The 24217-nt window shown below is 47.3% G+C and overlaps 1 protein-coding gene across 3 annotated transcripts in view; it reads left to right on the top strand.

The window, feature by feature from the left end:
• Positions 1-24217, top strand: part of DNAH8 (dynein axonemal heavy chain 8) — a 251771-nt gene that overhangs the window by 131793 nt on the left and 95761 nt on the right. For all 3 annotated transcript variants that reach the window (XM_084754008.1, XM_084754009.1, XM_084754007.1), the window contains exons 57-69: positions 328-462; positions 1142-1264; positions 3231-3444; positions 5323-5432; positions 7070-7233; positions 8167-8359; positions 9499-9621; positions 12663-12793; positions 14845-14998; positions 17302-17466; positions 19213-19439; positions 21369-21487; positions 22813-22916. In XM_084754008.1, coding sequence (XP_084610134.1) covers positions 328-462; positions 1142-1264; positions 3231-3444; positions 5323-5432; positions 7070-7233; positions 8167-8359; positions 9499-9621; positions 12663-12793; positions 14845-14998; positions 17302-17466; positions 19213-19439; positions 21369-21487; positions 22813-22916 — 1962 coding nt within the window. The remainder of the gene's footprint in view (positions 1-327; positions 463-1141; positions 1265-3230; positions 3445-5322; positions 5433-7069; positions 7234-8166; positions 8360-9498; positions 9622-12662; positions 12794-14844; positions 14999-17301; positions 17467-19212; positions 19440-21368; positions 21488-22812; positions 22917-24217) is intronic.

Here is a 24217-nt window from a genome sequence, read left to right as displayed (position 1 = left end):
GCCTAGGGGCCCTGAGGGGCTGTCACTGGAGAGACACACTTCCGGCTCTCTTTCCGTACCCCTACAGACATGCAAATGGGCAGCCAACCGTGTTCTCTTCCTGCCCTCAATATTGCTGTGTGCATTTTTCATTTAAATCTAATTTCACTGGGAGTGATAAGGAGGTGTGATTACAGAAAACAATTACAAGATAAATAAATAAATAAATAAATAAATAAATAAATAAGCGTAGTATCAGCTCATGGAATGGTGAGTAATAACCAGTGGAGCCATAAAGGTATTTAGTTCGAGGCACGGTGTGGCACCACAGTTCTTCCGCAATTGCAGGCTGTTTTGCTCACGGGAGAGCAGGGGACTGCGAAGACGGTGATGGTGAAGGCGTATCTGAAGAAATACGACCCCGAAGTACAGCTATCCAAGAGTCTGAACTTTTCCTCTGCTACGGAGCCAATGATGTTTCAGGTAGAGCCCGCCATTTGCCGTGGCGATCAGCACACGGGAAGTTTAATGTGGTGCGGCCAGTAAAATGAGTCTGCTCTTTGTGTGTATTCAAACACGTGTTTGGGGCTGCAGGTGGTGGCATCAGCTCAATTTGCTTTCTTAAAAAAAATTTTATTTATTTATTTTTTACGTGTGGGCTCGCACACACTCATGCATGTATGAGTTTATGTGTACCATTATGTATGCGGGAGCCTGAGGAAGCCGGAAGGAGGTGCCAGATGTCCTAGAACTGGCATTGGTGAGCTGCCGTGTGGTTGCTATAAAGCAGATCTGGGTTTCCGGCCAGAGCAGTAGGCTCTCTTACTTACCGAGGCATCTCTCCAGACCTAGGCTTGCTCTCTGGTGACTGAGTGAGAAGCCGGATCCAAGCAGTGTGCTTTGGCTTAGTGCTGAAACTGAGGCCGGGCTTGGGAGCTTATCAGCTTTGATAGTCTCTGATGGATGACATTTCCACCGCTTTGTGTGTGTGTGTGTGTGTGTGTGTGCGCGCGCGCGTGCTTTAAATTCAAGTGATGCATATTTAATAATTATCCTCAAACTTCCTGGTTGTTATTAGCAAATTATATTCTCTTCTGAGAACACAACTTAGTTCTAAGGATCGAAATCCCGTGCACGTGACAAACCGTTTCCTTTTCGCCAGAGAACAATCGAAAGCTACGTGGATAAGAGAATGGGGAGCACCTACGGGCCCCCGGGAGGCAGGAAGATGACCGTGTTTATCGATGATATTAACATGCCTGTGATCAATGAATGGGGAGATCAGGTATGCCTGAGGGACCTTGCGTAGCTGGTACAGGGTTACAGCTGACACAGCTGACCCAACCTCCTGGGTTACAGGAGATGGTGCGTCACCCAAGGCGGGTGCAGGGAGTTGAAATGGGGTCCTCTGGAAGAGGCACACGCTGCCGCTAAGCCTTCCTTCCAGCCCAGGGGTTTCAGCTATAAGCAACCGCCTGGCACCTTAAGTCTACAGCCCTTTTGCCTTCTCCCTTTGGAAACCCATCAATGGTCCATGGTTTGGTAGGGCTCTTCATGGCTGCTTGGCATCCTGATCCCATGCCCTTTCTGGCTTCCGTGCTTCGGCCTTGGCCCAGGGCTACCCGACAGCCAAGCAATCCTTCTAAACAGGCCGATGAAGCAGCATGTCCCACCCACTCAACCTCAGACTATGGTCCCAGTTGCCATCACCTGCCAAGTCAAGTCATTCCCCCATTAGAGGACCTTACCAATGTGGCCCGCATCTAGCGTGTCCCGGTGATACCACATAGCCTCATGAGGCCTGTGAGTGGAGGCCTGGCCTGGCCTGGCCCTTTTTCCCTGTCCCTGCTCTTTATGTCCCCTCCCTCTAGGACCTGCCAGGAGCTCAGTGGCCACACTGAGAGCAATCCTTGGGGAGCTTATGCTTTCCTGCGGGGCCAAGAGGATTTGAGCAGTTGTTCTCAAAGATGGAGGCGTGTCTAGCACCAGCCTGCCTTTATTGTCTGCAAGCTGAGTGGCTCCTGGATTCTAGACTCATCTGTTCATGTAGGGGTGTCTAGTTAGACTTAAAATATCCCACCCTTGTGTGGCCACAAGGCTTCTGTAACTCAGGAAGCAGCCGCCCCGCCCTTACTCATCCTTTCAGGAACCCCGTTGCTCTCCCTGTGGAGGCACCTCCTCCTGGGAGCCTTTGTATTTCATTCCCCTGCTTTATTTTCCCTAAAACATTTATAGTGCCCTATTTTATTCGCACATAAGCACACACTTGTGCATTTTTGGCTCCCACAAGAATGCGTGCTTCAGGAAGATGACTCCCTGTGTGTATAAAAGAGAGCGGGCCACACAATGGTTGAATACCAGTCGGATGAAAGACGGTTCTGCTCGGGGAGCTCACGTGCTGTCCCCTTGAAGATAACCAGAAAGGAATTTGAATGCACAGAGTTGGAGCACAGGAGGGAGGCTAAAGCCAGACTAACAGCTTTGAGATTCCTTGGGGTGTGGAGTTTTGGCGGTGTCGCTGGAGTCACAGGAAGGGAAGGCGGCCGCCTTGGGAGGAGAATGAAATGTGAGCGTGGGTGGGTAAAGCAAGGGTGCAGAGTGGTCCAGAGGTCATCAGAGGCGCCTGGGAAGAGGTGTGCCTCAGAAACCAAGGCAAGATGGTTTTTCTCTAAGGAGGAGGACATATTAACAGGGTTAGCAGCTGCAGGCAGGCATCTGTAACCCCCAAACTGAGATGTTGAGTAGTTCACAGTGTTGAGGGCTCCGGGCCGCGACCGTTCCGCCTTCTGATCTAAGTGAGTGTGGGAGGCATCTAGAGTCAACCCTGTAACTTTTTGTTTGTCTTTTGAGACGGCTTTCTAATTATAGTTTTCACTGTCCTGAAACTCACTCTGTAAGCCAGGCTAGCCTCGAACCCAAAGATCCATCTGCCTCTGCCTCCCAAGTGCTGGGATTAAAGGCGTGCGCCACCACTTGCCTGGCTCAAACTTGTAACTCTTGAGTGCTGTTGGCAGGGCAACCAAGTATTTAACAACCATCTGCCTACCTGAAACTGGAAGTTTGTTTTTATCAGTAGAGTAGAGGGCACACTGGACGCTCACAGGTCACTGGTATCATTTCATCCCAGCTGCCTCGGAGGTGATGGCGGAAGTCGTTCCCACATCGCCGTGGGAGGAGAGTGCCTTCATCTCTATTAATTTTTTTTTTTAGCTAGTGACATGGCTAAAAGATGTTACCGTCTGACGTTTCAGATAACTAACGAGATTGTGCGGCAGATGATGGAAATGGAGGGCATGTACAGCTTGGACAAGCCCGGGGACTTCACGACCATCGTGGACGTGCAGCTCATAGCAGCCATGATCCACCCCGGCGGGGGCCGCAACGACATCCCGCAGCGCCTGAAGAGGCAGTTCACTGTGTTCAATTGCACGCTGCCGTCAAATGCCTCCATAGACAAAATTTTTGGTAGGAGCACTCTAGATCTAGATGCTAATTTTTAAAAATGGCATCACATGATGGACATAGACCATGGGGAGATTTGCTTAAGAGCTAAAGTGCCCGTCTGAAATGAACAGCTAAATACCAACGCTAAGATGAGCCACACTTACCGCCTGTTCTAGCACACGTAGAAAGAACCTTGTAAGATGGTGGCATAAAAAGTGAGCAGGGACTTTAGGAGGTGGCTCGGTTGGTAAAGTGTTGGCCATGTGAGTCAGAGGACCTGAGTTCAATCCCTCAGACCTCACATAAAAAAAAAAAACAACAAAAAGCCCGTCATGATGACACACGCCCCAAGTCCCCGTGCTGGGAGGTAGAGGCAGGACAGCCATCCTAGCCAAGTTGGCAAGCTCCAGGCCAGTGAGAAACTCTGCCTTAGAGAAGCTGAGGAATAGCAGCTGAGGTTGTCCTCTGGCCTGGACACACACAGACACGCACACACACACACACACACACACACACACACGCACACACACACACACTCACTCATATACGCACCCACTTGTAAGTACACCTGCACATAAACATGTGTACACATATGTACCCACATATAAGTATGCCTGCATACACACCTATACGTACCCACATATAACAACACCTGCACACACACATACATATTCACTTAGAAGTATACCTGCACACACACATACACACACATACATACCTATATATAAGTATAGCTGCACACACACACACACACAGATACACACACATACATACCTATATATAAGTATACCTGCACACACACACACATACATACATACCTATATATAAGTATACCTGCACACACACACACACATACATACCTATATATAAGTATAGCTGCACACACACACACACACATACATACATACCTATATATAAGTATACCTGCACACACACACATACATACATACCTATATATAAGTATACCTGCACACACACACACACATACATACATACATACCTATATATAAGTATAGCTGCACACACACACACACATACATACATACCTATATATAAGTATATCTGCACACACACACATACATACATACCTATATATAAGTATAGCTGCACACACACACACATACATACATACCTATATATAAGTATAGCTGCACACACACACATACATACATACCTATATATAAGTATACCTGCACACACACACACACACACATACACACCTATATATAAGTATACCTGCATGCACATACACACATATAAGTACACCTACAATTATACACACACATACATGCACACATATAAGTATACTTGCACACACACATACACATACAAACCCACATATAATTATACCTGCACACATGCACACACACACACACCTATATATAAGTATAACTGCACACATATACACACATATAAGTATACCTGCACACACACACACACACACACACACACAAAGCTAAGTGTGTTTTGTTCTCACATGGCTAATCAGGGAAGTCGGGGCTGATGAGTACCAGCACCTCTACACACTCTGCTGGTTACCAGTCATGACTAGCACTTTGAACTGTTAATAAAACTAGGATGATTGACATCAAATTTGGCATCCGTAACATGTATTGTGAAAGATTATGAAACGTGCAGTTGACTGGCATGATTACTTGATATGGCACAAAATAAAATGCATGTAGATTGGGGACCCAGCCATGGAAGGCTGTCGGGAGGGTTAAATATAAGTCCATACATAACTCACCGCCATTGGCGGTGGCCGGGCCACCTCTGACTTCCCGTGCTGATCTGTGTTAGGCCGTCAGTCTTGTAAGGATGAATTCATTAGGATAAACGCGCACCTCGTGGCCTTTTCTCAACACTAAGCATGTGCCATTCACCTTATTTTCTCCCCAGGAGTTATTGGCTGCGGGTACTTTGATCCCTGTCGAAAGTTCAAGCCTGAAATATGTGAGATGATTGGGAATTTAGTGTCGGTGGGCCGCGTGCTGTGGCAGTGGACGAAGGTAACTGTGCAGTTCAGTAGAAGGACAGGCTCAGGCTGGAGAGACAGCAGCTACGGGCACTTGTTGAACTGGCAGAGGGTCACGGTTCTGTTCCCAGCACCCTGAGGTGACCCGCAGCTGTCTGTCACTTCCACACAGAAGGTCTAATGCCCTCTTCAGGCCTCTGCAGCCACTGCACATACACAGTGCACGGATGTACGTGGAGACAAAAACACTCATACACATAAAAATAGAGGAGTCTAAAAAAAAAAAAACCTGACCAACTCCATAGGGTACATTTTCAATATAAAAAGAGCTTGTTCTCTGAGTGGGTACTGAAGCGAGCATCTGCTGAGTTGGTTGTCTGCGGAGTTAGCTTCTGGTCATCTGACTTTGATCTGAGCAATCAGTGGATGATAGTCTTGTGGGTGAGGAGATAGCTTAGTCAGGAAAGTGCATGTTGTGCGAGCCTTGTTGGCTCTGTTTATTAACAATTAAACTTTATTGTACAACCCAACTAGCATACACAAGAAGGAAAAAAAGGTTAAAGGGACAGAAGAGTGAACCTTCCGGTATCCGTTCCACGGGACGGGTCCTTGGGTGTCTCTGTCCCTCGAGCTGGTCCGGTCCATTTCCCACAGAGCCTGGGGACCTGAGTTGGATCCCAAGCACCTGCATAAAAGGACAAACAAGGTGACGCCTACCTGCAATCCTAGCTCTGGGAGGCAGACGCAGTAGGACCATAGGAGCTCGATGCCCGTTTAGTCCTGCCAAATCTTTAGTCTCCAAGTACAACGGGGGATGTTGTGTCAGAATATAAGGTGGAAAGCGATAAAGGGAAACACACCTGCTATCAACCTCTGGCTTCCACACACATGTGTAACACGCACCTGCACACCCAGCAACAACTACACATGCATAAACCACATACAATAGAATAGCTGTACCAGAGTCTACGTGTGTCGGTCTTGACTGCATGATCGCCAGTTCATGTTCAGGTTTTCGTGTCTACATAGCTTTGTATGTGGCTGTGTATCGGTGCATCCGTCCATGCACTTAACCATTATTAGGCATGACTTTGCCCACAGTTCGTGTGGTTCTTGGGAATTCGTGGAAAAGGGACTTGTTTGGAGATGGCTGTTGGTTGGTGTTAGGACAGTCTGTTGGGGGTTAGAGTCTGTCTCTTGTACACTGTTCTGGAATCCATCCTATTTAAGGATTCTTGACTTTAAAATTTTTATGTTGCTCATTTATGTGTTTTTTTTTAAACTGTTAGTTCTGTGACAAAAATATGAACTTAGTTTTGATTTTATTCACTCACTGGGACTTATGTAAAATAGGATTCGTGGTGGGAGTGGGAGAGACGGTCAGGATTACTGGCAGCTCTGGCAGAGCACCCACATGCTGGGTCACAGTCTTCTGTCACTCCAGTCCTCGGAAGGGGAGGGGGCGGTCTGAGCCCTTTTCTGGTCTCACCGTGCAACCGCACACCTGCGGTGCCCAGACATAACGTGCAAGCAAAACCCAGGAAACGTAGAAGTGGAGGGAAAATCGTAAGATAGGAGGTGTGAGGCGGGACAGCCAAGAACACGGTTCTGCTCCTTCATTTTTACCTGCGGAGTGAAGTGGCCAGTGCTCACCCTGTCCCTCGTCTGCAGGTGAAGATGCTACCGACGCCTTCCAAATTTCACTACATCTTCAACCTCCGAGACCTTTCCAGGATCTGGCAAGGGATGCTAACCGTAAAAGCCGAGGAGTGTGACTCGATCCCCATACTCATGTCCCTCTTCAAGCACGAGTGCAACAGAGTGATCGCAGACAGGTGTGCACGCGAGAAGCTTACACACCTAGACTAACTCTTGTCTTACCTGCTCAGAGCCATAGAATAGCTCAAATTGTGTATGTGTGTGGGCGCGCGCGCGCACATGCACACATGTGCTATGGAGGCTAGAAGCCAACGCCTGGCATCTTCTTCAGTTTTTCTCCACTTTATCTTTTGAGGCACGGTCTCTCACTGAATCATCTAGACTGACCTTCCAGAGGGCTCCGAAGGTCCTCCAGCCTCTGCCTTCCCCTTTCTAGAGCCAGGGTAGCAAGGTGTTTGCTATTTATACCCGGCGCTCATGAAGGGGTTGGCAATCCAAACCCAGGTCTTCACGTTTGTGCAGCGAGCGTTTTGACCGCTGAGCCATCTCCTCGGCCCTTGAGCCCATTTTCCACGAGGTTTGGAAGGTACTAATGGCACTTGCCTCGTGCCAGTCAATTTGAGGCAGTTCTCTGGCAGTCTGTCCCACCCCGCGGCAGCAGCTCATCTTAATGGGCCACCGCCCCTTCAGAGAGCTGATGCAATTCGTGGGGGAATCTCAGCTGGGTGTGTTTTCTAAAAACTGTCATCTTTGCGTGGATGAGACCTCTTCTTGCCCCACTCAGCCGTCTCCCTGAGACCCAGTTCCCTCTTCTGTGACATGTACACGATGCCACCAGGCTCATGAGGTTGTAAAGTAGGGACTGCAACATTCTAGCACACAGTAGGAACTCTGTGGATGCTAGCAGCCCCTCTTCTGTCTTCCCTCTGTGGCACTGTAAAGTCTGGCACAGTGAAGGTCACGTGACCATGCCTCACTTGCCCTGCAAGTTGTAGGGACCTGTCGGCTTCACCTAAGCAACGGGGCCATGTCCTGGGGTGAGGAAGGTTCAGGGTTGGGTAGAGAGGTTGCTTTTTTTTTCTATCTTTCTCAGTGCCCATTCCTTTCAGGTTTATAACTCCTGACGACGAGCAGTGGTTCAACGCGCAGCTCATCCGGGCGGTGGAAGAGAATATCAACCCTGATGTCGCATCAAGCATTTTCCCTGAACCATACTTTGTGGATTTTCTCCGTGACATGCCTGAGCCCACTGGTGACGAGCCTGAAGACACTCTGTTTGAAGTGCCCAAAATCTACGAATTGGTACTTATTTGCACCTCTTAGAGGTTTTCAGGGAGGAAAAAAAAACTTTTTTTTTCACAGCATGGATAGAGATGGGACTCACGAAGTTCTGTGTCAGATAAGGAGCCATTGACAGCTGATGGCTAGTGGGAGAGAGAGAGAGAGTCACTTTTCTTCAGGGCCCCGAGGGGCTGGCCACACATGCTCTAGGAAATGGCCCGACCCCCATGCACGCACAGGCAGCATTGCAATGCACTCAGTGGGTATTCAATTGAGAGAGATAGAAATAGACAGACAGACAGACATAGATGAATGAGAATAAACACTGTGTTTTATTTTATATAAGCTATATAGAATTCAAATTTCAGGGTTCCCAGAGAAAGTTTTACTGAAGCATAGTCATGCACACTTGTCTGTATATTGTCTGTGGCTGCCTTGCAAGAGTGGAGTGGAGTAATTGCAGTAGAAACGGTGAGGACCACAAAGCCTGGAGCACCGGATAATTTAGCCATTATAGAAGTCTGGCCAGCCCTTGCCAACAGTCCCATGATAGAAAATGTAACTTGGAAAGCGTTTTGTCCAACATCCGCAGTCCCTGGATAAACTATTGGGGAACTGGTGTGATAAAACCTCAGTGAGTTAAATAGAGTCATGCCATTTTCCTACATTAATAGATAGATTTGGGGCTGGAGAGATAGCCCCTGCAGTTAAAAGCACTTACTGCTCATGCAGAGGACCTGGATTCTCTATGCTATCTTGGCGCCCTCTTCTGGCTTCCGAGGGCATCTGCATACGTAGGGTGCGCAAAATCTAATCCCGGAACACGCATATGCGTACATAAAAAGTTAGTGGGGGAGAAAAGGATAGAGTTAATGAAATGAAAACAGGATTTCAAATGAGTTTTGGGGGGGGGGGAGACCACATGTCAACATAGTTTAAAAGCGCAGGCGGAGGAAAAGAACACTTTGAAAACCACAGTAGGCAAGGCTTTGCTCCTGAGCGACAAACTTAACGGATCTGGTCATATGAAAAAAAACCATAAAATACCCGTGCATTTTCCAAAAGCTAAAATATGAAAACACAGACTGAGAGCAAAGGGGAAAAAAATATTTGCGACATCCAGAAGTTTACACCTTAAATATCCCTTTTCTCTCCTGTAGGTGCCTAGCTTCGAAATTCTGTGTGAAAAGCTCCAGTTTTACCAGAAGCAGTTTAATGAGATCATCAGAGGGACGTCCCTTGACCTGGTGTTTTTTAAAGATGCCATGACTCACCTAATTAAGGTTGGGTTGACCGTTTCCTGGCGTATGCGAACACTGTCTGCAACGTAGTTTTCTTAGGTGGACTTACCGAGAGAGCGAGCGAGCGTCCCACCGGGTAGCACGGAGAAGGGTGGCCATCGGTTGAGTCAGCTCCCTGTTTCTAAAGATGGTGGACTATTAAGAACCCCGCTTGAGTCGCTACCCCCCTCTCCCACTCCACTGCACAGCAGCACGTGTTTCCCAAAGGCAGATGGATTTTGGGTCCGGAGCTCCTGGCGTTCTGATTCTGAGCACTCTCCGTCCTCAGAGGAAGCTGAAACAGCCTGTGGAGAAATGCCCTTTCTTGGAATTATGTTTAATCACTGTGTGTGGAGGGGTGTGAGCCCATGTCTGCAATGAGGCCAGAGAAGGGCGCCGGCTGCCCGGCTCTCTCGCCCTCCACCTGATTTCCTTGAGACAGGGTCTCTCACTGAAACTTGATCTCTGGCAGCCAGCCATCTCTGGTGATCCTCCTGTCTCCACCCCTCACCGTGCCAGGGGTGGGTGATCACTACACAGGTTCCGGGATTTGAACTCAGGTTCCCATGGCTGCACACCAAGGACTCTCTTTTTTTTTTTTAAATGAGTTTTTCAAGACAGGGTTTCTTCTGTGTAGCCTTGGCTGTCTTGGAACTTGCTCTGTAGACCAGGCTGACCTCAAACTCAGAGAGATCTGCCTGCCTCTGCCTCCCGAGTGCTGGGATTAAAGGCAGGTGCCACCGCCACTGCCGCCAGGCACACAGCAAGGTCTCCCCTGTTGTGGCAATCTTGTCACCCAGGGAAGAGAAGGCGATGTTTTACCAAGTGTCAGCTTTTGTCCTTGGAGAGCAGATTGTGGACAAGCTCATGGGGACAAGGTAGGGTAGGTAGGTGCACAGGGCAGATGGAAGGAAGCAGGGCTATTTAGAGGTAGCACAGCATGATCCAGGATGAAAAGCTACAGAGCAGGGTAGTCACTTAATGCTGTTGGATGATGGAAGAGGAACTCTTCCCCTGGCAGTGATGATGTCATGCAGGGGTACAGCCTCAAAGTTGGGGGAGTTCTCAAGGCTTCCACACAGTGCATCCAACACATTTGTTACTAAACTCCCACCATGACAATGACTTGTGGGGCAGGGCTTGAGACCCTCATCGAGGTCCCAAAAAACCCTCAGTGATGAGTATGTTTCAAAGTGTGATGTAACCTGGGGCTGGAGAGTTGGCACAGAGCACTGCCTGCTCTTCCAAAGGTCCTGAGTTCAATTTCCAGCAACCACACGGTGGCTCACAACCATCTGTAATGAGATCTAGTGCCCTCTTCTGGCACTATGCAGGCATTACATGCAGACAAAACACTTTTAAAAATGTGATGTAATCTATGCAAAACCAAAGTGCTGTTATTGATCTACCACCTTTTTTTTTTTTAAGTTACTTCTAGGGACTGAAGAGATAGCTCAGGGATTGCGGTCACTGGTTGCTTTTCCAGAGGACAGGGGTTTGATTCCCAGCACCCACACAGTATCTTAAAACCATCAGTAACTCCAGTTCCGGGGGATCTGTCGCCCTCTTCTGGCCTCCATGGACTCTGCATACATGTGGTACACAGACAAACACCCAGACCAAATATGTACACACATACAAAATAATTAAAATATTTACAAATAGCTACTTTCAGTGATAATAATGGATCCAGTGATCCATTTTGAGCAGCAGTTCTCAACCTGTGGGTCACGACCCCTTTGGGGGTCAAATGAGCCTTTCGGGGGGGGGGGTTGAGTATCAGATATCCCACGTATCAGATACTTACATTATGATTCACAACAGTAACAAAATTAGAGATATGAAGTAAATGAATAATTTTGTGGTGGTGGTGGGTGCTGTCACCACGACTTGAGGAACTGTATTAAGGGGTCGCAGTGTTTGGAGGTTTGAGAACCGCTGGTCCAGAGTCTTCCTCGTTGGTGACATCAGCATAAAGGACAGCCTTTTTTTTGCAATGTTTTCAAGTGGCTAGAGTGAGCTCTGAGCCTCCATTTGCCTGTTATCCCTACTGTGGAAATGAGTCACAGAAAAGCCACACCAGGCCGAAGGCTAGCTGCCCAGGCCCTTTCGAAGAGTGCCTGTTCCCTTCGCCCTCGCTCAGCACGCAGTCTCGATACTGTGTGGGATGAGGCTGCGTTCCTTGTGGATAGGTGTCTGCGTGATTTGCTCTAACAGACCGCATGGATAATACACAGTCAACTTGAACCCGTTGTTACGTTTTGTGTATCCTCATCACCCACTGAGTATAAATGAAATGAAACGGGGGCTGGAGAGAGGACCCAGCGGTTACGAGCACTTGGCTGCTCTTCCAGAGGACTGGGGTTTGGTTCCTATGGCCCACGGTGGGCAGCTCACAACTGCCTATAACTCTAGCTCCAGGGGATCTCATATCCTCTTCTGGATGCTTTGGGCGCCTGTATAACACACACACACACACACACACACACACACACACACACACACACACACATACATCTTAATTAGAAATAGGTAATGACACGTGCACATGAGCACATGGAAAGAGTTAAGAAACAAGAAAGCAAACCAAATTTGCTCTTTTTTATGATGCAAATATAGATGGGCAAAGAAAGAAATGAAGGGGCTGGTAAGGCAGCTCGGTCCTTACGAGCATTTGCTGCTTTTGCAGAGGACCCGAGTGTGGCCCCCAGCACCCATGTTGGGTGGCTCAGAACTGCCTGGAACTCCAGTTCCTGAGGATCAGCCATCCTCTTCTGACCCCTGAGGGTGCCCCCAAAACATGTGACACACACACTCATACATAAATTGAAAAAACAAAACAAAACAAAATAAAAAGAGAATTTGAGTTAAATAAAACAATGGGGCACATTAAAACAACAACAACAAAAGCCCAAGATGGGGCATTATAAGGAAAGCATCTACTTTGGTCTGGGAACACATGGTCAGACTTTGGACCCCTTAGTGCAAGAGTACGTGAACATCTGCATCCGTTTTTCTGATAAACACTCTTATTTCACAAATAGATCTCTCGGATAGTTCGAACCTCCTGTGGGAATGCGTTGCTGGTAGGTGTCGGCGGCTCAGGCAAGCAGAGCCTTTCAAGATTGGCCTCTTTCATTGCCGGGTATCAGATATTTCAGATTACATTAACCAGGTGAGACGGGACAAAACTCGTTTTGACGTGTTTATTCCAGCTAAATGTTCATGTTTTAAAAACATGACATGTTGCTGTGTTGATTTCCCTCAATTTCTTTTCTTGAATTTTTATTGTTTATTTTCTGTGCACGTGCGTATGTATGTGGGTACGCCAAAGCACTCAGGGGTCTGTTTTCTTCTCCCGCTTTTCTTCTGATCCCGAGAGATTGAATTCAGGTCATCAGGCTTTATAGTGGCTTCCCTTACGCCTGGAGCCATCTTTCCAGCCTCCCGTTTCTAAGTACATTTTTACATAAGTATCATATATAGAAGAAGATATACCCAGACTATGGCTAAGGAATACACCCACAGGCAGAGACCTGCTCGATGACAATGTTGGTCGATGTACCAATGAGGATGGGGGAAATTTCTTAAGACCCTATTCATAGATGATGAAGAGCTGCAGGCAACCAATGGATGCTGAAAAGGGAGACTTAGTTTCACGAGGGATGGACATCCTGCTGGGTTATAGGGGTCAGCCTGAAACACATTTATATATGGTCATGTGTGTGGGGGGCAGGTAGAAGGGCAAAGGAGAGAATAATAAATATAATCCAAGAGATAAAAATAGAGAGAGCATGAAGGGCGGGCATGGGAGGAGAGGGGGAGAGAGGTAGAAATGATGTGAATACCGTAGCCGTGTCTGAAATTCTCAATAAATAATTAAATTGCATAAGACATGTTAAATGGAAATTAGTTTAAAAATGTGTTAATAGTAATTAGCTAAAAATTGGAAACCTTAAAAGCTGGGAGGTAAAGATATACTTCTGGCTTTTCTTGAGCTAACTGGAAAGACTGCTCTCATGGAGCCTACCTTCCTGCAGCTGGTGCTAGGCAACGGCTGTCTCCTTAAACGGGACGAGAGCACTCCTTCCGTCAAGGAGAGACCCCAGCCCCAGGCGTGGCCTCCCTTGTTGGTGTTAAGCCATGTTCCTATCTGGATCGTGACCCCAGTAGGTGGCTGTGCCTCTTGCACTAAGACACCCTCTTCATGTGACGTTTCTTCACTATCCTTGTCATCAGTTTCCCCACTAGGCACGACACTTCAGAAAAGGTCTATTTCATTTTTATATATCGCACCCACCGCCTGTGGTACTTATTTCTAAGGGGAGACAGGGTGGGTAGAAAAAGCCCAGAAGGCTTCCATTTCCATAATCGGCAACCCTCTCATTATAGCATCCCCATTACTTATCCGAAATTGCATAGTCTATCTGTAGGCTTTCTCCGAATCAAGCCGCTTGGTGAGCTGTGCGCACAGCTGCGATATGTAACCTGTCACTAGTTTTATTCATAATTTATTGTCACTTCCCCACCCCCGCAAATCAAACTTACCGAGATTTCAGATTAGTCTTAGATGCTGGATGTGTACTTAACTTGGACTCTATCTGTTGAGTAGGATGCCTGGGTAGGGGAGAATGTTTATTTTCCTTTCCCGCTATTTGTGGTTCGCTTCCATTAAATTCTCCACTTCTCTGTTCTTGATGTGCGTGATGTATTTGTTTTGAATGGCACATTTAGTTAGTTAGTTGTTTGTTTGTTTTTTATCTCTACTCCCCATGTCTTCTGGCAGACGCCATTACTCAGTATGTGTTGGAGCCGGTGCAGATGTTCTTTCCAATTATCATACTTTATTTCTGTGTCTTGAGATAAACTAGGACTAGATATGCTAACTTCTTACTTTTAAGTTTATGTGTATGTGTGTGCCTGCATGTCTATATGCGCATTACATGTGTGCGGTGCCCACGGAGGCCGGAAGAGGGCATCAGGTGCCCTGGGACTGGACTTACAGGCAGTTGTGAGGCACCCAGGGTGGGAGCTGGGGACCTCTCCTGGGTCCTCTGCTAGAGCAGCGGGCGCTCTTAACTGCTGAGCCATATCTCCAACTCCGCTAGATGGTTTGGAAAACACACACACACACACACACACACACACACACACACACACAAAAAAAAAAAAAAAAAAAAAAAAAAAACCAAGAAAACAACCAACCATCTACTGCTTCCCTTGCAGGTCTTACAATGTGAGCAATCTAATAGATGACCTAAAGAATTTGTACAAAGTGGCCGGAGCTGAAGGCAAAGGCATCACCTTCATCTTTACGGACAACGAGATTAAAGATGAGGCATTCCTGGAGTACCTTAATAACTTGCTGTCCTCAGGGGAGGTGAGCCTCAGAGAGGCGCAGTTCACAGTGTCAAAGGGTATAGTGTGCGTGTGCGTGTGTGTGTGTGTGTGTGTGTTTGTGTGTGTGTGTGTGTGTTTGCCCACCGCCCAGGTGAATGTGTGTGCGTGGATATATGTGCACATGTGTGAATTTGCATGTGAAGGTTCCAGGACAACCATGGCTGCTGTTCCTCTCAAACACTGAGATGCTTTGGTTTGTTTATTTGGGATGAGAGATTTTCTCCTGTTCCTGGGCCCCTGGCTGGCCAGTGAGCCCCAGGGATCTCTGCTTGTTTCCAGCTCTCCAGAGCTGGAATTGCGAACACGTGCCACTGTGCATGGATTTTTTTACTCAGATGCTGGGATCAAACTCTGGGCTCCAATATTTGGATTATGTCTGGATTATGTCACACCTGGATTCCTGTTTTGTTTTGTTTTGTTTTGTTTTTCCGGAAACACTAGTTCTGGAGACTGAAATTTAAATCCTCATGTTTGCCATGCACATTACCAACTGAGCCATCCCCCAGCCCCTAAATCTAAATTTTATTTGTGGAGAAAGAACAGGAAATTTACAAAAGCGAGACTATTTTGCATGCATTCTTGACTTGAGAAATGAGATTTAAGCACACGCGATGCAGTAGGTTATTTCATTTTATTTCTGTATTTGTGTGAAATGAACGCTGTCCTACTCCATATTATTTTGTATGCTTTATTCCGTCTTAAGCGGTTCCTAGCCTATCTTTTTTTTTTATCTTAAGTTTGCTCCTACGCCTTATTTTATTGCTCCGCCTGCTTCCCGGTTGAAAGTGTAGAATGGCTGTGTGAATTTTGTTTGCTGGAAGTGGGCGGGCTCTTGCGTTGCTGCTTCCCATGGCCGTCCACCCGTGGCACTGGGTTAGGAGGTCACCAGCACTCAGCATGGAGTTGCACTAATGGTTGAGATTTATGCCAAGGCTGCCCACCTGGGCCATAAAGTAGGAGACATCCTAGTTATGGAGACATTTTGAACAGTAAAATCTGCTTGCGTGAGGTTGATACCCAGAACCCATGTTTTTGTTGTTTGCTTTGTTTGGTTGGTTTTTTTTTTTTTTGGGCTTGCAAACCTGGCAAGTGGGTGAGGAGCAGCCGAAAGAATATGCATGATGCTGTGTCCTTGGGGTCCCACTGCTGCTTTCTTTGTGAGTTATAGGTCAAGGTGGATGGTGTCTGAAGAATGACTCTGAGGTTGTCCTGTGGCCTCCACATGTGCATGCACACACGTTAGCACACATAATGTGCACTCTCCACACGTGAATACTCACAGACACACACACACACACACACACACACACACACACACACACACACATTCACACACCACACGTAGCCTTGAGGACCCAGCATCCAGGTGTCCTGTGCTTTCGCTGAGGGGCCGTATACAGCAAGCCTCCCCTTCAGGAAGGGGTGCTGACCTGGGTGTACCATGATGTTTACACCATGTTTCTCCTCAGGGAAGCTGTCAGGAGATCTCTTAGAACTGCCTACAATTGTCAAAGTTCTGGATGCCCCAGAAGAAAACCAGGCCCTCAACCGTGTATTGGCAGTGCTTGACTTGATAGTTGAAGCTCAGGGAAGCCATCTTATCCGTTAGCAACAGAAGAGATATCCCCAAAACCATGTTCCCAGGTCCCAAACCACTCTCTTCTCAGGGTCAGGCCTGCCACTGTTGACTCTGGCCAGCACACCAGTGATCGCTGATGCTTGTTGGGACCAGGGCTGAGTCAAATGCAGAGTTCACTACACACTTGAAAGCATTGATTGGGCACCATTCTTAGGGTGACAGCCTTCAATGGTGTACGCGTGTCAGGGCTGGGGTGGGGGCGGTGAACTGCTCTTGATCACCGTGCTCAATAAAAGAGCTGTGCTTTTGATGCTGTCTGGCAAACTTGACGTGTGGCTGAGGAGGAGCAGAAAGAGGTGGTGGTGGTGGTGGTGGTTTGTGTGTGTGTGTGTGTGTGTGTGTGTGTGTGTGTGAGAGAGAGAGAGAGAGAGAGAGAGAGAGAGAGAGAAGAGAGAGAGACACAGAGAGAGAGGAGGAGAGAGAGAGAGAGAAGAGGAGAGGGGAGGGGAGGAGAGGGGAGGGGAGGGAGGGAAGAAGGGAGAGGAGGGAGAGGAGGGAGAGGAGGGAGAGGAGGGAGAGGAGGGAGAGGAGGGAGGGAGGAGGAGATATGGAGGGTTCCTAACCAGACTTACAGCAGTGATTCAGCAATGGGAAATTACGTAAAACACACACCACTCTCTCCCTTTCTCGTATGTTCCTCAAAGATCTCCAACTTATTTGCCCGCGATGAGATGGATGAGATCACCCAGAGCCTGATATCCGTCATGAAGAGGGAGCTGCCTCGCCACCCCCCTACCTTTGACAACCTGTATGAATACTTCATCACCAGATCCAGGAAGAATTTACATGTGGTCCTCTGCTTTTCCCCGGTGAGTCTTGGTTCACGGTGCGGGCAGAGCCATGCACCTCCTAACACCGTGCTCCCTAATCATGCACCTCCTAACACCGTGCTCCCTAATCATGCACCTCCTAACACCGTGCTCCCTAATCATGCACCTCCTAACACCGTGCTCCCTAATCATGCACCTCCTAACACCGTGCTCCCTAATCATGCACCTCCTAACACCGTGCTCCCTAATCATGTACCTCCTAACACCGTGCTCCCTGGACCCGAATCACATCACCCGGGCGGCTGTCTGAGGCTACATGAATTATTGGTGGTTACTGCATTGCTCACCAGTTCACAAATCACCAAGAGACAAACATTATTTGGATCTTGAAGGTGATCCAGTCTCACCCATCTGAATCTCCAGTATGACCACAGCATAGAGAATGTTCTGGATGGCTTTTCCAACTTTGTGTATCTCTGGCCTCACTGTGCTGGCCAACGTAGCAGCTGTCTGCCCCGCATGGCTCCTTAAATTTGAATTAGTTAAAAATTATGTAAAAAAATAATAAGCCTGGGTCCTGCTGGCCCCATTTTCAGCATTCACCGCCCTTGTGTAAACCAGTGGCTGCCATGCTGGGAGGCACTGCCTGAAATATCCTCATGGAATGTTCTACTGTGTAGCCCTGCCCTGCTCAAGAGGGCCTCATTGCCCTGCAGGTTGGAGAGACAGCCTGATGGTCAGAACCCTCCTCCATCATAGCTGAGTGTTTTGTCTGTCTGTCTGTCTGTCTCTCTTTCTCTCTGATTTTCTCTGCTCCTGCCTTGAAAAATGAGCCCCTTTCCTCTCCCACATACAGAGCTCCTGAGATGCTTGGAGAAAATCTTTGTAGCTGCCCAAGTTCTTCCTTAGAGGGACCACCTGTCCCTTGGGCTGCCCATGTTACTGGACCTGTTAGGGTCAGAGGCCAAGAGCCAGGAAGCTCCAAGGGCCCAGCCTTGGCCTCCGGCACTCTTATGGCCTGAAAAAGAGACAAATTAATAGTGAGAAACAGAAAAGGGAAATTTATTCAGTGTGCTCTCATTGGGAGGAAGAAACAAGGGGTCCAATAACATGGCCCTCCGCTGCCCCAAGTCCGCCCTCCAGGTCCTGTCCGAGGTGTGAGTTTAGACAGAAGCCAAGAGCTATGCATAGCTAAGCAGCCATGTCAAGGTTTGGTCCTGCCCATCGTCATTGTCTGGACTCCAGCCTCCTGCTAGGTGGTCTGACAACTTTCCAGGGTTGTGTGAGCTCTCTTCCTTGAGGCTAGCTCCTCCTCTAACCGGCTCGAGGCTTCGGCCGTTTCCTTCACCAAGCATGACGTTCAAGGGGTCTTATAATTTCTTGGAGTCCCTTGATTCAATAGACAGCCGGGACGGCGGGGGAGGGGGGGTGGGGGTGGGCAGTTAGAAAATGTTCTTTCCACCCAGGACTGTCACATTCGTACTCATCCTGGTGTCCAGGCCTCCCTCGTCCCTGTCCTCTCACCAAGGTTGTCATTGTCAGTCTATCACTTTCCTCTTAGAAAAGTGCTCCCAATATGGCAGCCACTCCCCAGGGCAGGGAAGAGATGGAGGGAAGCTCCTTCACTCAGCTAAACGCTGACTCTGCCAAGAAAGGTGTTTTCCTTTTCTAAGCTTGCAGCCTCTCGCTGCTGGCTCAGGGTGTGGCTACATCCCTCTCTCCATTGGGGCCTTAACTCCCTCCTGCCCAACCTCACTCTCGCCCTTCTGGCCTTGCTCTCCGCAGGTTGGTGAGAAGTTCCGGGCTCGGTCCCTGAAGTTCCCCGGCTTGATTTCAGGCTGCACCATGGACTGGTTCAGCCGCTGGCCCAAGGAGGCTCTGATCGCGGTGGCCTCCTACTTCCTTTCAGATTATAACATCGTTTGCTCCGGGGAGATTAAGAGGCAGGTTGTAGAAACCATGGGGCTCTTTCACGACTTGGTTTCCGAGAGCTGCGAGAATTACTTCCAAAGGTTCGTTGGATCGATTGCCTAAGCTCGGTAGCTGTGAGGATTGTTTTTAAAGGGGAGTGAGGTTGTTTAGATCAGTGGCTGTTGGAACTGGCTCTCCAAAGAGGAATTACACATAACGACCTGTGAGGGACTCTCGGCGTAGACTGGTCATGAGGGGCCGGCCACATCACATTTTTCTTGCATTGATTTTTCCAGTGATCAAGTAATGAAAAGAGGCCCAGATAAATGAGATTTAAAAATTAACTGGGGGCCATACTTTTAAATACCTCTGTACCCTCCAGGACTCCAAGTAGCAGATGCTTAATGAATCACTGTGCCATTTGCTTAATTTTGTTTTGAAAACGACCTAAATAATTCCTTATAAACGGTTTAAAATGAGCTTCCTATCCCAATGCATTATTTATCCTGATTAAAGAAGGGCGCTGATTTTTAAGTTTCTTTTATTGCCTCATGTTGAGGGAACATTTAGATTTGGCATTAGCAAAGCCAAGTCTTATCAAAGCTTCTTGGCAATTAATTATGAAACAGGACTTTAATTGGGTGCAGGGGAACCAGTCAGTAGGAGCAGCCATGGCTTGCTCACTCTGAGCAAGCTGGCCACAGCGGTTAAAACTGCCCCTCCCACACACATACATATACCCACACATACATACCCCCTCCCCCACACACCAAAAACCAACCACCAAACAAACAAAAAAACCTATATGGTTTCCTTGCCTCTCAGTGCCTGGGAGCTGGTGAGTGAGACTGACAGGTGAAAGCACTGCATCAGGGGCTGCTGGGGCCTCCAGGATACCGAGCTCCCTGCTTAGGGGAGTAGACAGGCTTGGCGAGGTACGGAACCTTCCTGAAAAGCTGTGCCTGTTGTTTTCCTGGGCAGAGTCTGGGTGATAGCACCAGTCCATGCCTTGAAGTATTTGCTGAAGCTGCAACCCTCTTTTTGCCAGGACCACACCCAGACCACCCCTCTTAACTTATTCTAGGTGTTTCTCGGACTCTTAGGAGAGTTTGTGGGTGTGAATCCTCACAACTAGGCAGATGTTATTTCTTCTGCCTCTGTCATTTGGCAAAGTCAATTTCCTTTTACTTTCACACGGTCACAAAATGTATTTTCTTGGGTTTTTTCTTTTTGAAATTTCACCACATCTTCCAAGGTTTTTTCCATTCTCTTAAATTGAAGAGTGATTTTTTTTTTTTTTTTTTTTACAAAATGGCTTTACAAAGTGAATGTTTCCAAAAAATGATGTAGTGATGGTTACCTCTAGGCCAGCATTCCAAACAAACAAATAAACAAAAAAGCCAAACAATCAAAAGACACTCTGGAAATGGTGAAAAACCCCAGAACTCCAAAAGTGAGTCATTAAGTCAAGAAAGCACGGCTACAGCACATGAGGACTGTAGAGTCTAGACTCAGAGCTTAGTTTATTTTATGTAAAATTACTCCGTTTGTTTATTTCTGCGGTTACCACGATGGCTGACTGAACGTGAAGCCCCACAGCCAGTTGAACCCTGAGTCCAATGTGTGGCTGTTTGAACTTCAAGGCCAATTCAACAAGACAGGGGAGCAGCACATAACATCTAAGTGGAAATAAGTCACAGCACGCATTGCCACCAGCCCCGCTGTCCCTCCTCTCGGTCACACAGAGCGTGCTCATTTACGTATGCTGGTTTGTATGATCGTCACAAAATCCTAATGGAGCTATGTGACATCCTTTGCTCAGTTTCCCATATGTGGAAACACCAGGGCCAGAGTAGGGCAAGAGTCAGGCCAACAACCCCTTGAGGGCAAAGCAACACACAGCCATGTCCTCTGTTTTCCCATGGTCCTCTGGGATGCCAGTTACCGCCCATAGCTTTCACAGTGTAGGGGGTACTTCACAGAGGGACGCCAGAGTGACCACGGGGCCTGTTTTCATATCCCATTTTCAGATACCGCCGAAGAGCCCATGTGACCCCCAAGTCATATCTCTCATTTATAAATGGTTATAAGAACATCTACACTGAAAAGGTGAAGTATATCAATGAACAAGCGGAGCGGATGAATATAGGTGAGAAGAATGACCAGTGTCGTCTTTTCTATGGTCTGTTTGATGGCAGTCACAACGTTTTATTGAATGGTTGTCATTGTGTTTGGAAATCAAGCACTCTTTGGGGTTTTAGAGTTTAAAAATTATGTATATGTGTGTGTGACTGTGTGTGAGTCTGTGACTGTGGGTGTGTATGACTATGTATGTGACTGTATGTGTGTGACTGTGTTTATGTGACTTACTGTGTGTGAGTCTATGACTGTGTATTTGATTGTGTATGAGTGTGTGACTGTGAGTAACTGTGTGTGTATGTGACGTGTGGTGTATGTGACTGTGTGTGAGTATGTGATTGTGTGTGAGTATGTGATTGTGTGTGAGTATGTGATTGTGTGTGAGTATGTGACTGACTGTGTGTATGTGATGATTGTGTGTGAGTATGTGACTGTGTGTGAGTATGTGACTGACTGTGTGTATGGGATGACTGTGTGTGAGTATGTGACTGACTGTGTGTGAGTATGTGACTGACTGTGTGTGAGTATGTGACTGACTGTGTGTATGGGATGACTGTGTGGGAGTATGTGACTCGGTGTATGTGAGTGCAGGTGCGTACGGAGGTCTGAAGAGGGCACTGACTCTCTCGGAGCTGGAGTGACAGGAAGTTGTGGGCTGCTGGGAATGGACTAGGTACTCTTCAAGAGCAGACTCTTAACCTATGAGCTATCTTTTCAGCCCCTAAATATTTATATATTTTTTGTACTTGTTTTGTACTCATTTTGAGTCATTGTCTCCTGTAGTCTACACTGGCTTCCAATTCAATATATATCCCAGGATGACTTGAACACCTGGGTGTTTGTCCAATCCAAATATTAATTTGATTATTAAAAGTAGGTCATGTTCGCAAATGCTGTTTGACTTGACTTTTAAAAAAAACTCTAGATAGTTGTGCACAGAGGTCCCCTTTCCCTCTCTAGAATGGCTCTTTCAACCTTGGGTGCACCGTGTCAGGCTTGCATCACACAGTCCCGAAGCACTGCTCGCTCACCAGGAAAAGCCTTCTCATGGGAAAAGGCAAATTGAATAAAAGTGGGGCTTGGGAGGTGGCTCAGTGGGCATAGTACAGGCTGTACAAGCTTGAGGACCCAAGTTCTGATTCTGAGCGCCCATGTGAAAAACGGGGCATGCTAAGAAAACTGACTGGTCTTCTTCTGAAGCAGGCATATTTTTGTCTGTTGTGAACCGTGTTGTGTTTAGTATGTAATGTCACACATGGTGCCTTATACGTAGTCAGCAGTGAATGCAGACCTGGTGCCCATCATCAGCAAGGGCTGTCCCATGTGTTTCTGAAGGGCTGGACAAGCTGATGGAGGCCAGTGAATCTGTCGCTAAACTCTCCCAGGATCTCGCGGTGAAGGAGAAGGAACTGGCCGTGGCATCTGTGAAAGCGGACGAAGTGAGTTTGCACGTACACTATACACTGTCACCACCAACAAGGAATATTTCATCCCCATTATTTTATTTATTTACTTACTTACTTATTTATTTGTGTTTTTGAGACAGGGTTTCTCTGTGTAGCCTTGGCTGTCCGGGACTCCCTTTGTAGACCAGGCTGGCCTTGAACTCACAGAGATCCGCCTGCCTCTGCCTCCCGAGTGCTTCATCCCCATTATTTAAAAGGCATTTTATGCCGTTTTGTACTTCTCAAATAATTGATTAAAAATAGTTATTTTAAATTTTTATTAAAAAACCAAAAACAAATAGGACACAAACCTGCAGACTAAGTGTGGTAAAAATAACTGTTCTTGTTCAACTCACACAGAGACATGGGTAGAGATGTCCTCTGCTGCCTTGTCTAGAACATTCTTCTCTCTCTCTCTCTCTCTCTCTCTCTCTCTCTCTCTCTCTCTCTCTCTCTCTCTCCCCCACCAAACTCTTGCTTTCTCCTGCGCTGTGAGTTATACTAAGTCTTAGCTTTAAGGTCCTTTAAGGCTCATCAATTCTTTTTTCTGAGAAAGGAAAAGACTAAGACAGGAAGTTGGAGGAGTTAAAAAAAAGAGAGAGAGCGAGAACAACAAAAAGGCACCACAAAAAGGTGATAGGATACTTGTGTTGCTTGTTTGTGTCCAAGCACCTCTTTCAGTGGAAACCTGAGCCTGGACCCTCAGCCAGTCGCTGGATTGAGTGGCATTATAGGGGAGCATCGTCCGACGTGTGCCAAGCGCTCAACAAACATTAGCTATTTGTATTATTATTATCATAGGAGGCTCAGTGTGGTCTCTTGCTTACTCCATTGTAGTTGAATCATTTAAATTATCTCGACATTCATGGACTGGAAACACCATTTAGATGAAAGCTTGCATTTGGTCATATATACTCTGAGCTCAAGGTCGGCTCATAAAGTAGAATATTGCAAGGGCACCACTCAGAGAAACCATAAAGATTTATTTTTTAATTATATGTATATATATGTGTGTACATGTCCATGTGCATGCAGTACCCATGGAGGCCAGAAGGGGCGTCTGATCTCTTGGAGCTGGGCTTAGAGATGATTGTGAGCCGCTTGAAGTGGGCGTGTGGGAACTCAATTCGGGTCCTTTGGAAGGGTAACCTGTGCTCCTAACTGCCGAGCCATCTCTCCAGCTCCATCAAAGTTAACTATTTTAATAAACATGAAAACATAGGCGACTTGGGTGGAGAAGTTTGCTCTTGGTTTCTTGTTTTGTACCTTACCAGCTACATAAGTCTCTGGTGGAC

This window comes from Acomys minous (genome assembly GCF_964271855.1).
Source record: "Acomys minous genome assembly, chromosome: 13".
NCBI classification, from domain to species: domain Eukaryota; kingdom Metazoa; phylum Chordata; class Mammalia; order Rodentia; family Muridae; genus Acomys; species Acomys minous.
This window is presented reverse-complemented; position numbering and strand designations above follow the sequence as displayed.